The sequence below is a fragment of the Colletotrichum abscissum genome (assembly GCF_030869225.1).
Source record: "Colletotrichum abscissum strain IMI 504890 chromosome Unknown Scaffold_16.1, whole genome shotgun sequence".
NCBI lineage: Eukaryota > Fungi > Ascomycota > Sordariomycetes > Glomerellales > Glomerellaceae > Colletotrichum > Colletotrichum abscissum.
In genome coordinates this window covers 316,419-330,151 of record NW_026850054.1, presented here as the reverse complement: position 1 = coordinate 330,151, position 13,733 = coordinate 316,419, and the positions used below count along the sequence as shown (strand labels likewise).

The 13,733-nt window shown below is 49.2% G+C and overlaps 4 protein-coding genes across 4 annotated transcripts; 2 read left to right on the top strand and 2 right to left on the bottom strand.

The window, feature by feature from the left end:
• Positions 1-835: 835 nt before the first annotated feature.
• CABS01_07450 (uncharacterized protein) lies at positions 836-1,654 on the bottom strand (the record flags this gene model as incomplete). Its single annotated transcript, XM_060540813.1, has 2 exons — positions 836-1,452; positions 1,504-1,654. 2 exons carry the CDS (start codon positions 1,652-1,654, stop codon positions 836-838), a joined length of 768 nt encoding a protein of 255 aa, XP_060402981.1.
• A 3,926-nt stretch (positions 1,655-5,580) lies between these two features.
• CABS01_07449 (uncharacterized protein) lies at positions 5,581-7,106 on the top strand (the record flags this gene model as incomplete). Its single annotated transcript, XM_060540812.1, has 6 exons — positions 5,581-5,739; positions 5,935-6,307; positions 6,364-6,481; positions 6,538-6,602; positions 6,662-6,692; positions 6,752-7,106. The coding sequence occupies 6 exons, from the start codon at positions 5,581-5,583 to the stop codon at positions 7,104-7,106; spliced, it is 1,101 nt and encodes a 366-aa protein (XP_060402980.1).
• Positions 7,107-11,641: 4,535 nt separating this feature from the next.
• On the top strand, positions 11,642-12,337 carry CABS01_07448 (uncharacterized protein; the record flags this gene model as incomplete). The annotated part of the gene is made up of 1 exon (XM_060540811.1): positions 11,642-12,337. One exon carries the CDS (start codon positions 11,642-11,644, stop codon positions 12,335-12,337), a length of 696 nt encoding a protein of 231 aa, XP_060402979.1.
• A 402-nt stretch (positions 12,338-12,739) lies between these two features.
• On the bottom strand, positions 12,740-13,681 carry CABS01_07447 (uncharacterized protein; the record flags this gene model as incomplete). Its single annotated transcript, XM_060540810.1, has 1 exon — positions 12,740-13,681. The coding sequence occupies one exon, from the start codon at positions 13,679-13,681 to the stop codon at positions 12,740-12,742; it is 942 nt and encodes a 313-aa protein (XP_060402978.1).
• Between the last annotated feature and the right edge of the window lie 52 nt (positions 13,682-13,733).

Here is a 13,733-nt window from a genome sequence, read left to right as displayed (position 1 = left end):
CGTATAAGCTGCATTGAAATCCCCTTTGGGCATCGTGAGCGATGGGATCTTCCCGGAGCAAAATCTCATGTGCATCCGGGACCTTCATTGATAGAGACGACCCAGTAAATCGTGCAGGTGACGAGATGCAGCGATTTTTACGCGAGTGCCTGCCCATTGACATTAATCTGTCAGCCACAGTGGGGCAGCAACATCATTTCTCTCGTTTTGAGCTCCACGTGCAGCACCAAGGAAGACTCTGCTTGTGTATCCTACCTTGTGACTCAATGTCTTGCCTCGTGATTAAGTTGAGGGATGTCACTGAAAACCTTTGACTCGGCCTTTTTCATTTCACTCAAAACAGGTCAAGCAGCGGGCATTCCATGCTTACCTGTAAGCTAAGTCTCGGGCGGGCAAGACATGAGTTGTGACAAGATATCTGCACGATTAGGTGCCATTTATTCAGAGTGACTCGCTCGAGCAAGTGTTCATTCAAAGAGACTCGACCGCGCAGGAAAGGCCTGAGAGTTTTGTTGACAACCTAGAGAAGGAATAGAAGACCCGAGATCGGGCCGTGTCTGTCCGGCATTTCCGGCCAACCACGGCCCCACTGCGGCCGTCTGTGCTCCCAAGGTCGCAATGTCAATGTCATGGCCGTTGTGAAACAGGGGATGAATGCTCAAAGATAAGATGAAACCAAGCTTGTATTATTGTATTCATTACTTGAGACGACAACCTGTCCAGAAACAAGACGCGGATCCTGCGCCGCGCGTTCTCGTCATGGAAAAGCCGGTCTCAGAAGAGTCAAGCTTCCGGCACTTGACAAGATGTGTCGTTGAGATGCTCGCGCCCTTGCTTAGAAGACGCTAGCAAATGCGCCCAGAAGACCAACTGCTACTGCAGTCAGGAGCGCATTGCTTGAGAAACTCATCGACATGTGTCCTGAAGAGATGCCAGAGGGAACCTTGGACGGTGTTACGGCACCGGTGGGGGCGGTGGTGGTGGAGTTGCTCTTCTTCGCATTCGCTGCAGGTCCGGGGTTGGTGACAGTGAAGAAGTTTCCGGCTACCACCTTGTTGGCTAATCCAGCGGTGGTGAGCACAGCGTTGACATCAACCCCTCCGCGGGTTGACAGTGTCTGCAGGGCAGCCGTCCCGTCCGCCGTGATGTCGCTCGTGTCGACAAGCAGCTCGATGTACCGGTGCGAAAGGGGAACTCTTGCTGGTGGTGCGGGGCCCTTGTAATCCGCAATCGCGTTTGAGGTGGTCGTCAAGGTGTGGATGACGCGCTCGCCGTCGTTCAGCTTGACAGTGGTCGTCTGCGCGGCTGGCGTCAGGTCCGCTTGAGCCCAGTGCAAGAAGGTGCCCGTAGTTGGGGGGCTCGCGGTAGGGATATCGATGTCGACCATGATAATTGCGTAGCTTTTGCCGGTCAGAGGCTCGGTCGTGCCAACTGTAGGCTCCGTTTGCGTGACTGAGATACAGAGTTAGCTGTTTTCCGTCTTTGCAGCAGAAAACTACTTACGGCTCTTGGCCAAATCCACGCCATTGAGACCCGACGTCTGACCGTATGCAACAATGAGGTCGACATTGGAAGCGGGCTCAAAGCCCTCGGGCGTCTTGGCCCATGCCACCAGGGCACTGCTCAACAAGACGACAAAGGTAGGGCGATACATTGGAATAGCGATTATTTAGAAGAGTTGGGTTGACCAAAACTGAAAAAATTGAAAGAAAGTTGGATGGACTGTCGTCTTATATCAAGCATGCGGAGTCGTGAAACGCCTGTCCAGTCAGCAGGGATGCGGCTCGAACACGTTCCACGCGTCTGATCTCCAGACATGAAATTTCTCTTCTACGACCCAAACTGCATTGATGGACGAGCTCGTCCCTGAGACGACGCAGTGGACACATTACGCAACCAAACTATTTCGACTTGAGAGAGCTCTAGCTACTTGTTCCTTTTGATGAAGTATTATGCAGTTCCTCGCATGTTCATCGGATCTGAGCTCGTAGGTAGTGTACTTATGAAACCCACGGGGATAGCAGGTAGTGACCGATGCTCTCAAACCTTCCATGCATAGGAAATTGATACTTACGTTATCGGCCGTTAGACGCCATCGGTTCCAATGGTCTCACAAAGAAATGTACATGTGTCGTTCCGAGATGAAATTGAAGCAATTTGATTATCGTGACTCCACAATAACGTGCATCTATTATCTGATTATCCGAGCTAGGAAGTGTATATACTAGTGACATTGCTCTCATGCCAACAGATGTGGTGTTACAGCTGCTTGATGCTTTTGGTGCAAAATTCAAGCGGCTATGGTGATGGACGTACCTTTCGATACTCTTCTGTGTATGCAAACTGATATCAGTACTATCGTTACCATACATCTATCGTCATAATGCCTTCGTACCTGTAGAAAAAAACGCATACCAAAGCCTTGGTGATCTGGGATACTTTGAGTCTGGCATGTGCTCGACGCAGCAAGTCAGCGACAGACCAGATGCATGATGCTAAGAAGTATCCGGAACGGGCCAAGTTTAAAAATATCAGGGTTCGCTAACAATAGACGATAATTACAATGTGAACTATGTGTCTAAGCAAGTTTTGATGCAAAGAAAGTTAGCTGAGGGAATGAACAAGCGCATGTTGATGGCATGTTCAGCCAGCTTACTTCGCCGCTTGGATCTGTGTAGAATATATGTAACTCTGTCAGAACCTCGCTGAATCTCTCTTCTCCAGGGGTTTCTTCAGTTCATGAAGTGACGCATTTTTTAGAGGAGGCTTGCGTCAGTCCTGTCGGCATCACGGCTTTCAACCTTGTGTATGGAGTTTACTGGTGCCAATGGAAAGTCGACATTTCGTGTCACATTTGGTTATAGTTTTGCCTTAAACATCACGCCTATCTAAGTGCTCACAGCACCAAAAGTGGTTGGTACTTAACACTCCACAGAGAGCAGCAGCAGCAGCAGCAGTGGTTGTTGAAGGATGTAGCCTTGCTTATTGTCTATGTAGCTGAAGTTGCCCAGCATGTGCTGCGGCCTTACCTGCCTCAACAGAATAGGCCCTGGATCCAAGTCATCCGCTATCGTGTGTCGTCAATTACTCGACTTTGAATCTACTCACGAAAATACAAATGAATCGGTGGCATGAATCGACATAATTGGATGCATTGAATAGCTAAGTAGATATGAAAAAGGGCTCATGCCGACGCAAGCCATATTAGTGCAGTCGAATCAAATGTGAATGGCAGTGATAACGTTGGATAAGCAACATGGAATATTACAAAGTGGATTTGTAACTTCGAAGTTCGAAGGGTGGTATGATCTTTCATCCAACAAGGGCGGATATGAAGGTATGAAGACGCGCTGCCGGTAACTTTGTCATCAGCTGTTTCTTGTTGAGAAAGGCCGGAACTCAAGTGTGTGTATCGACCGCACCAGCGTACAAGACTTTTTCGAGTGCGCTAATGTGAGGTACTGAGACCAGGGCCTCGACGTTGTGTTGGTAGGTACGTACTATGAAACTAGAGTTCTCAGCCATTGATACTACCCACGAATGGCTTCCGCCGAAGTGATTAGAAGACAGAAATATATTTTTTCTCACGGATTGGTAACTCGTTGCAATCGAAAGCATGTTATATGCTTTTCTGGTCCGACATTTTCGGGCATACGGTGCTTCGATAGGCATCACTTACCTGTCCCCACTGAAAAAGACATCCGTCAATCTACAACTCAATCGCGGCATCGCCAGATCACATCACTGGGTCGGACCCTGCGCTTGGTTTCTCGGCGCGATCTCGACCGCCTCATCTTTCAAAGATCACTATAAGTAGTTGTTTATATAAGCCTCCAAAAGCGAGTGCCATGCCTTTTAGACGTTTGGGGCTGATCGTATACATAAAGTCGAAATTCACCGCGGACCACCTGCTGCTCCGAGCCTACGATAAGCGCTGACCTGCAATCTTGTCAGCTGACAGCCTCCAAGATTACAAGGGGCATCGGATCCGGGGAAGCTGCCGGCTCCCAGGATATTGGCGTATTCCTCGGGAAGAGCGCCCCTTGGCGATAGGGTGCGAATCCGATTATTGAGCATGGAATAGAGTTACACTAAAAGCATCGCTGTTCCCGGTTTTCCTTGCGGCTGGAATTGCGCCACGCGGGACGACTTAATTTATTTTGAGCGCTTTGACCGTGCTATTTGACAACGTCAGGCCACATCGAGAAATTTACGACTCGCTGAGCGGTTGGTCCTTTTGTATCCACAAACCGACGAAGCGCCAATGTTTGACCATTTTGGAAAGAATTATACTTGATCCTTGTTGTCATCGGCTTCTCCTCAACACTTGTTAGCCGAGGTAGACGCAGCCTTCACTTTCAAGTTTCACTATGTGCCATATCGCCGTCTACACAGTCCAAAGAGGAACGAATACTACTGCCACGACTCAATAAGCGAGCTTCGTATCCATAGCAGCCCACCGGCTTGCTATTCTCTCTCGTAGCGCGGAGCACTAGCTCAAACATGATTTATGCCGACACCTGCCCCAAGCGGATCATCCAAAGGGGAGTACGGAAAGTCGCTGAGGTGCGGAAAACATAGGTCTCCCATGATCGTCTTCTCCACGCCGCTCGCGGTCCGGTCGCTATCCGCTGGGCAGAACTACCGGGGAATTTTTACCAATCACTCGATCGTAAGTTTGAGTTGAGAACAAGCGGAATGGTGGTATATGACGAATGCACGATGTAACAAGGTCTCGAATGTTAAACAGAGTGTAGTAAAGCTTGGTCCTGGAGACTGAAGCGGAGTGGGTGGAATATCCGTAAGGCCATTCAAGAATCCCACCATCCAGCGAGGTAGCACTGTAAGTTGAAGCATGTTTTGAACTCCGTTAGACACATCTAGCAGCCAGCCACCTTTTCTCTACCTGGTCAATCAAGTCCTCAAAGATCATACGGCTGAGACAAGCGCCTCGAACGACACCTGTCAGACAAGCAGGCCTGCAGATCTCGCTCAAGGCCACGTGTGTGGGGAGATAACGTCAGACATCCGCCGCGGAAGCCGACATCGACATGGTCTTTGACTCGAGTCCGAGTCTCGTTGAAGAATTGTTGTTGTTCCAACACCTGTTTTGCTAGCCCTTGGCAGGCGGACAGAGCACGATGCTTGAATCATAACCGTGGTCCCTCCACCTGCACCACTACTAATCAGGCCAAGCTAAACCAGGGACCGCAATTGCTGCGACCCTAACTTGGCGTCGTTTATCCTTGCGTTCATCCCATTTTGACCTTTTAATCTTGTTGATCAATCTAATTGAGTTTCTGTGCGCATCCTTCCCGAGGCATGGACCGAGTAAGTTGATGACTGCTGCGATGGACTTTGAGATGCGCGCGGTTCTGCGATTGAGGCACATGGTGGCCCTGATCCGTCCTTTGTCCGTCTGTCCGCTCCTCTCGCCAAGTCATATCTTCCCCATGTCAGCGACTTCAATTCTTTCATTATTCGTTGGATAGCTTCTCCCCGTCTGGATCTTCGTTTCTTCTTGCACCTCTTTGTGCGCTTCTTGGCGCAGTCGACTTCTTTTCATTGTCGTCGGATACTATGTCAGCTCGGGACGCCGAGAATAAGGGGCCAACTGCTCTGGCAATCGTCGTGTGTGTATCAGTTCTCAGCACAGTCTTTACCGCAGCAAGACTCTTCACAAGGGGAAAGGTTCTCGGGAAAATCAGTCTGGACGACTACTTCATTGTTGCGTCTGTGGTGAGTTCTACAACTTTTATCTGTACTCTCCTGTTCATGGCAAAACGACTATACCAATAATACCAATCCGCTCTATTTTTTCTCCTTCCATTCTTCCGGTCTTTCTAAGACAAGTTGCCGCTATGGAAGTGGAGTTCAAAATGATCAGCTTTCAGATCGAGACATAGCATCGTCAACTAACTGTTGTGACTTTAGGTTTGCGGTTGGATGAACGTTGCAACTGTAGCAGTTGCTGTTTCCTACGGATATGGACGCCATGCCGACACCCTTTCTGTCGATGAGAAGTCAGGTGCCATGCTTTGGAGCATTGCCGGTTACCCGCCCGGCCTTCTTTCATTCGGCATCCCGAAACTCGCCGTCGTCGCGTTGCTCACCCGAATTCTGAACCCAAGTAGATGGCACAAGAGGTTTCTTTGGGCCATGTCCATAATTTGCGTCGTCAACTTAATTGGGTTCATCACGATCATCTTTGCCCAATGTTCACCAGCACGCTCTCAATGGGATTCGTCAGTCTCTGGTAAATGTTGGAGCAAGTGGATCCTTGTATCGTTCGCGACGTACTCAGGAGGTAAGCTACTATGGTTACCACTCAAGGAACAGCTTTGGATCGGCTAACAAATCCAGCATTTTGTGCCTTTGCCGATGTCTACCTTTCCGTGTACCCCGCCGTTGTCTTGTCGAAATTACAAATGAACCGAAGGAAGAAGATTGTACTCAGCGTAGCTCTCGGTTTTGGTTCGCTGTAAGGCTTCAATGTTTGAGTCGCACCCCGACAACAGTTGACTGAGACTCTTTTAGTTCGGGAATTGTTGTCATCTACAAGTGTATCAAACTCCCAAGCCTCACAAGCTCGGATTACACATGTAAGTCTTGGATCTCGATCAAGCGATTTCGCAGTAGCAACTGACACTTTGTGACAAAGATGACACCGTTGAGCTTGTAATTTGGACAGTGTAAGACGAAGAACCCCTTACTCAAGACTCACAACGACTAACCTGAGCTCTGTACTTAGTGTGGAAGGCAGCATCATTATCATAGCCGCATGCATCCCTGTCCTGCAACCCCTCGGCGAACTCCTATTCGGCAAACGCATTTTCTCCTCAGGCAACGGCAAATACTTGTCAGGAAACTCCAAATCGAGACTCAGTGGCAGATTGGGGACAAACAAGGGACTTTTTCGAACTCCTGTCAAGAAGGCTTCCCAAGAGGGATTTGACGCGGATAGTTTCAACAGCGTTGGCAAAACGACAGTTGTTGGAAGGGGTAGTCAAGAGAGCATCCTCGAGCAGCATGACTCTGATGGGAAGATTGTACGGACAGATGCTTTCACCGTCACCATCGAGATGAGCAAGACGGACAGGCATTGATTGTTTTCCCATTGATTTTAGTTACTTTGTTAAATTTCTACTGGGACAACACTCGTTGTTTTATTAAAGCACAAGAACAAGTCTGCTATGTCGTACCCTCACGCAAACTTCATCTAAACTTTTTGCATCTTGTTCATTAAATATTAATCCAATCTTCTAATGTTGGTGCATCTTGCATGTCTCATGAGGAAATTACACAATGGCATATCCGCTTATAGTGAGCCACCCTAGGTACTGCTTTCGAGATGTCGACATCAGTGCCATGTTGAACATTGCTAACACAACCTTCGTCATCAATTGAGCTCAAGACCCCAGAATCATAGCGTGAGCATCGACTCTATGTGGATTCGCACTCAGGGTGCATAAGGTACTTAACAATATGCTCTACATTATTGGTAGCAACTACTTACTTAAAAACTTCTGCGACTATTATCGGCCAAATTTCTTGGCGGTTTTGTTTCTCATCACATTGTACACGTATGTAAATATTCCAGTCCCTACCAAGTTTGCATTGCTTACCTATCATGACACCAAAGAATGTTTTCCGCCCTGTCATCGACCACCTTATTGGCGCCATATGTATGGGGATGCGCGAGCTTGATGCCTTTATTAACCGCTTCGATTTGATACCAGTGCGAGCTTTTATGTCTTGCAACGGTCAAACCGAAAGAAGGAGAGTATCTTTGCAAATAGACAACTTCCCGGTGCCTCAGCCAGCTATACTTGGTATGACAGATGGCACAACGCATCCAATGGCAGTTCAATGGCGCAAAGGATCCTGCATCCTCCGGGTCTACCATGACTCGTAGGTTTTGACTCAAGCATCCATGGAGAATTTCTTGGTCATCGGTGCCGACATGTCCCCTTGGGCGGCTGGATCCGGGTATGCAGTGGCAGATGCTCGGGTCGAATGGCCCCAGTGGATCTTTTCTTGTGATGTGAGGACAGAGCACATTACCGAAGTTTAATTCGAACGCTTCTAGCATGTTTGATAACCAAGAATCCGTGACATTGGTCTTTTGAGGTTGAAATCATGACAGGCAGGACCCACTCGACTTCGAACCAATTGTGCAGCCGAGGGTGACTTGGGTTGCGATTGTGTTTCCAAATTGTGTGTATCCTATTTGAACTCATTGCCGAACACATAATCGAAGGTGGCTTCACCATGAGATTGTGATATTTTCCCGTAATTCGACTGTTCGTCTCTTTACAGACGGAACAGCATTCAAGGTTAATGCTGTGAAGTCAATGAATACCAGAGGGATTCATTTTCGCCCATTCATTTCCAGCTTGAGATAAGCCTCGACGGATTTCCATAAGAGATACTATTTTGTGGCTACAGACCGCGATTGATGCCTCTGATATGATGTACTGAGGGCCATTTTTAATATAGGTCTGACGATGTTTTGAGGAGAACTGGAGTCGCCCGTGTGTGATGTATTGCAGCAACGGCAATTCAACGGCACACCAAAATGAGACACCCAGTGCGAAAACATTGTTCTGAGCCGAAGAAATTTGCTGCAAAAAGCATCCCATTTTGCGCGTGTTATGTTGGCACTGTCGTGTGGGTATGCGCCTCGAGAAGGATCTTTGAGAAAGTCTCGACCTTGGTAGATGCGCCAGAAGGTGTATGACACCTGACGCAACGTGTACAAGTCGGCCTTGTCTATAGAGAGCATGATTTTCAACAGAAGCTCGTCAGGCAAGCCGACAAGTCCACTTTTGTTCACGTTCCAGGCCAGGTTAATCTCCCACGTTGGCAGCATGTTAGGGCCGTCAAAGGTCTTCTATGGAGGTTACTGAAGTTGAGGCAAGTTCCAAATGGTCTCCATGATACTGTTCGAATTGAAGGGTGGATAATGGAGTCTGAGAGGGATCGATTTTTTTGAATGAGGGCGAAGAATTCCGGATGTGTCAATGGCTAGTGTGGTAGTGGCTCTCGGCGAGATCTTTTATTTTCAATGTTGTCTACTCACAATGGTCACAATGTTACTGTATCTGTACGCTCCACAGCCATTGAAGCCGCAACAAGTTTTGCCTTCACTGCGAAAACGCTCTTTGCAGAGAGACCTGTGCGAGCCAGAAGACTCATCCAATGGGGCATTGAATGGAGTCGAACTTGGTACCTTTCTCCAAACGGTAACAAATTTGCCGTAGCTCAATAGGCTCAATGAGTCAGTATCATGGGGAACCCAAAGTTTGAGCTCCCCGTGTGCTGTTCTGTCGTGTGCGATCTGAGTTGCGTTCCCACGGAAACGGAGATGAGGTATGAATAAAAATGGCGGAGTTCACAAACATATAGAATCTTGATTGCTAGGTCCAAGCTTCGGTCTATGGATTTTATAATTAATCATCTTGGACTCTATTAGAAGCATTCTATATGATTTGCGACGGCCAATTACACTCCTGCTTAGACATCTCGAACAAGGGAGTCTTCATCTATAGATACCTGTACTTAGGAGGTGACATCTACCGCTATACAACATGGCAGCAATGGGAACGGAGATAACAATACATTTGAGCGTTGGAGGTAGATAACTGGATGTGGATGGTGGAGGCGAATGTGAGTATTTGTATATTAATAGCCATAAGTATAGGCGCAAAATATTTACGGCACAGATAGGAACAATATTATGCCCATAGATATTGAGCACATATCTCACTCTAAGATAGATATTCTTCAAAGCGACGATGCTACATGTAGGCTTATCCAAATCTTGATTCTTATTAATTGACCATATGTCCAATATTACTAGCATCGATGTTGCTGATGCTAGCTAGATACTCAGGTAGGTCTTTTTGGTAATGGTATTGTATGCAAGTCAGATTTCCTCAATGTATTGCAGCATATGTAACTCGACACCTAAATGACATAACAGTATTATAAACTTCGGAATTGGGATAAATACCTGCAGAGAATCATTACGGAAATCTTCGGCCAGAGGAAGTGCGGCTGCCATAGACACAATTAGGTGTGTGAAAGAGATACTGCCCTCGGCATCCACTACTAACAGAGCCAGTCGAGGGTCTGGTCACAGACGCTCGATATGAGAAACGGTCAAGCATCGAGACGTGGCCATGGGTGAAGCCGTCCCCTCACATTCTCACCCAGCTGTTGTCAACAGGAGCAACTTGTTCCCGTTTCAAAATCATGTCTCACAATCATGAGGTTTTCGCAACCTCGCGTGGCTGAGAGCGAATTTTGCGGCTGAATTGCGCCAGTCGCAAATGTCTCAAACCCTGATATTCCGCGTGCGGCGTTCATTCTGGACCATGCCAGCGGGCTGCAGCGGGAGCACCCTTCCCCATTCCTGGCGGCGCACATGGCCATCTACTATAGCACAGACTGTTCCGGATTCGGGGGTCTTCGAAATGTTCTCGACTGAACGGTGGCACTCACTCTTATGGAACTTACACGCTAGGGGCGGCAGCTGAAGGCGGGCCGCCCTAGTAACCCGACCTTTGGCGCGGGGGGGGGAGATGGTTGATGGCGACAGTTGGAGGAATGTCGTGCCATAGACGAGGCGCCTCGTCGTTCGACTCGTGGGTTGCGGTTGTTTTCAAAGCGCCACGCCGCCACCGCCCACTACTCGGTTATATGAATCTCTCGGGCCGCGATTTCTGTCAGCTACAATTGACAGTCCGTGGTGGAATGCTCTGGCAGTCCTGCTTATTGCTCAAACCTCATACTTGTATCTAAGCCACGCCGAGTGGTCATTGGCTACTGAACGACACATGATGTCCCTTTACAAGCTTTGGGCCAGCCACATAATTCCAGGGTCGTGTCTGGTGTGAGCAGAATGGTCGTGATCGTCGGAAAATATTGTAAAGTATGTCATGGCCCACGTCAGGTCGATGCCAGCGGAACTTTTCTGCCACAAAGATCGCTGTGACCTTAAGGGTCCGGGGTTCATTGTAGAGAAGAGCTGCGAATCGCGAAAGTTCGAACCAGATGTGATACTGATGGTGAGCTACATGTCATAGTCTCTGGCACTCTATCCAAGTAGACCAATTCGTTCCAAGGTTAAAGGACCTAGAAGATGACATGTGCCACAAGCATAACATGCGCTATGCCATTATCATCGTCTCCTCCATGTAAGTTCCAATCTGGACTTCAGTCTCCAGAGGCGTTCAACTGATCGCAGCAGCAGAAGAAAACATGAAATCTAGAGCGTCTTCATGAAATGCATCTTGCCTGTTCTGGTTAGGTCAACTGCCATTCGGGATGCCAAAGGAGATGTGTATCCTCAGCCGCGAGAAAGATGGTGTTTTGTAATGGCATGCTTGCGGATCTTGCGTGATGTTCCTATCCAAGTTCAGAAGAAGCTGAAAAACGTGGACTGAACAAGTAAGGGTCCAGTTGCTGTTACACTTGGGAGTCTGTTGTATAAAAACCAAAGATGTTTCCTCTGACGATGTCTTCTTCTCCTCATCACCACAATCAGCTTCTTCACTTTTCACTATCATCTCTATAAGCCTCAACCATCCGCTTCAAACTTTTTTCCCCCACCTCACTACCAAACACAAGTTCCAAAATGGCTCACCTTCTTTCAGGCTCAAACTTCGCTGCTCTCTACGGCAGCAAGACCCGCGAACTCGTCCTCACAGCCCAGGTCCCCGCCATCGTCCTCAACCCCAAGTTTGTTCGTGTCGAGGGCTTCGTTGGTGGCCTCAAGTTCGCCCTGCTGGGCTTCTTCGGCGGCGTGCTGCCCCCGGGAGTCCGCGATATCCAGGACGTTACCACAAAGTTCCCCGTCATCCTCCCCGCCTCTCACTTCAACAACAAGACCGTCTTCGTCGACACCGCCGACGGCACCAAGGAGATTGAGATCAAGTACACCGGACTCGAGGGCGTCGTCCCCGCCACCGGCGTAGACTTTACCAAGCACGACAACACCGCCATCGGCAGCGTCGTGTCTCCCATCCACCTCGCCCTCGGCGCTGATCACGAGACCACCATCACTGCTGTTGTCCAGAAGGCTGAGGGCGACTTGAAAATTTCCGTCGTGCCCAGCTTCAACGAGGAGTTCCTGAGACTCGTCAACGCCACCGTTCACAACGGCGTCATCTCCTACACTTTCCGCTGGGCCAAGCTCCCTACCGAGGAGGGCCAGAACCCCCAGCTCATCAACGTTACCACCACCACCTACAACGGTCTTGTCGGTCCTGCCGCCCGCACCACCAGTGTTGTCCAGGGCTACATTGTCCGCTTTGTCGTTTTCCAGGAGTAAATGACTTGAAAGGGTGTTGCTTGCCTCTAGCCAGGGTTCAAACTTCTTCGAGATGTCCCTTGGCATGGACGGCGTAACTTGGGAGGCTTTCTAAAAGCCGATGTTGGAATAGGGGACGATTCCATTTCTTTCGCCTTCCAAAAGGCTTTCTTCATTCTAGCTAGCTCCGTATTCAACAACAAAAATTTCATTTTGTTTCTTACTTCTGCTCCATGACACTGATAATCACTGTATCAATAAGCTTAATCATCTGTGTGTATTCGAACCTACCAAAATGGTGGACCCCTAAACTTGTCTTGGGTGACACTGCCAATCCCTTTGAAATGCAGTAAACGATTCCGACTACCCAGTCTTCACCCTGAGAAAACCCTCAAGTACCTTATGTACGAGCTAACAAATGATTTACTGCGGCGTAGAGAACAGGTCCCCATTCAAGTACTTCAAACCCGAGTCGCACGCGATAGTAACCACCCTCTTCCCAACCCCTATCTCCGCCGCCAACCGAATCGCAGCAACCACATTCAACCCCGTGGACACGCCCGCGAAAATACCTTCGTCTCTAGCTAGACGCCGACACATGGCACGCGCTTCATCCTCCGAGACGGCCCGCGCCTCGTCATACAGCTTCTTATCCAAGAGAGGAGGGAGAAAGCCGATACCGATTCCCTCGACACCATGAGAACCAGCTTGACCTCCTGTGATGACGGGCGTTGACGCGGGCTCCAGTACAACCACGCGCGTCTCTGGCCTAGCTGCCTTCAAGACTGCCGAGACACCCATCGCCAATCCAGCGGTACCAACAGCAGCGCAAAAGACATCGACGCCCTCTGGAACTTGCTGAATGATCTCATGGCCCAGGGCCGCGTATCCGACCAACGCGTCCCGGTTATTGAACTGGTCCGTAGAATACACATTCCCCTCCCTCTCGACCTCCTTCGCCCGCCGAATCAAGGAAGGAATCAAATCAGCAGTAATCCGTCCCGTCGGACTGTGAACAATATCAACCTTGGCCCCAAACGCCGCCATAGTCTTGAGCTTATCCACTGCATAAGCGTTGGAGCTAACCGGTTGGAACTTGTAGTCCTTGACCGCGCAGACGAAGGCGAGCGAAGACCCCGTGCTGCCGCCTGTGGCCTCGACGACTTTCATGCCCGGCTTGAGGGCGCCTCTCCTCTCGGCCTCCTGGATTATGGCGGCGGCCATGCGGTCTTTGTGGGAGCCTGTTGGGTTGGTGCATTCGAGTTTGAGGTAGACATCAGCGTGGTTTGCGCGGACAATTCGGCGGAGACGGACAAGGGGTGTTTTGCCGATTGCGGCGAGCGCTGTTTCTGATGCTTTGAACATCTTAGGCGTTGGGAGTTTGGCTATGTTACGGTGTTTGATGGTGGGCGAAGAT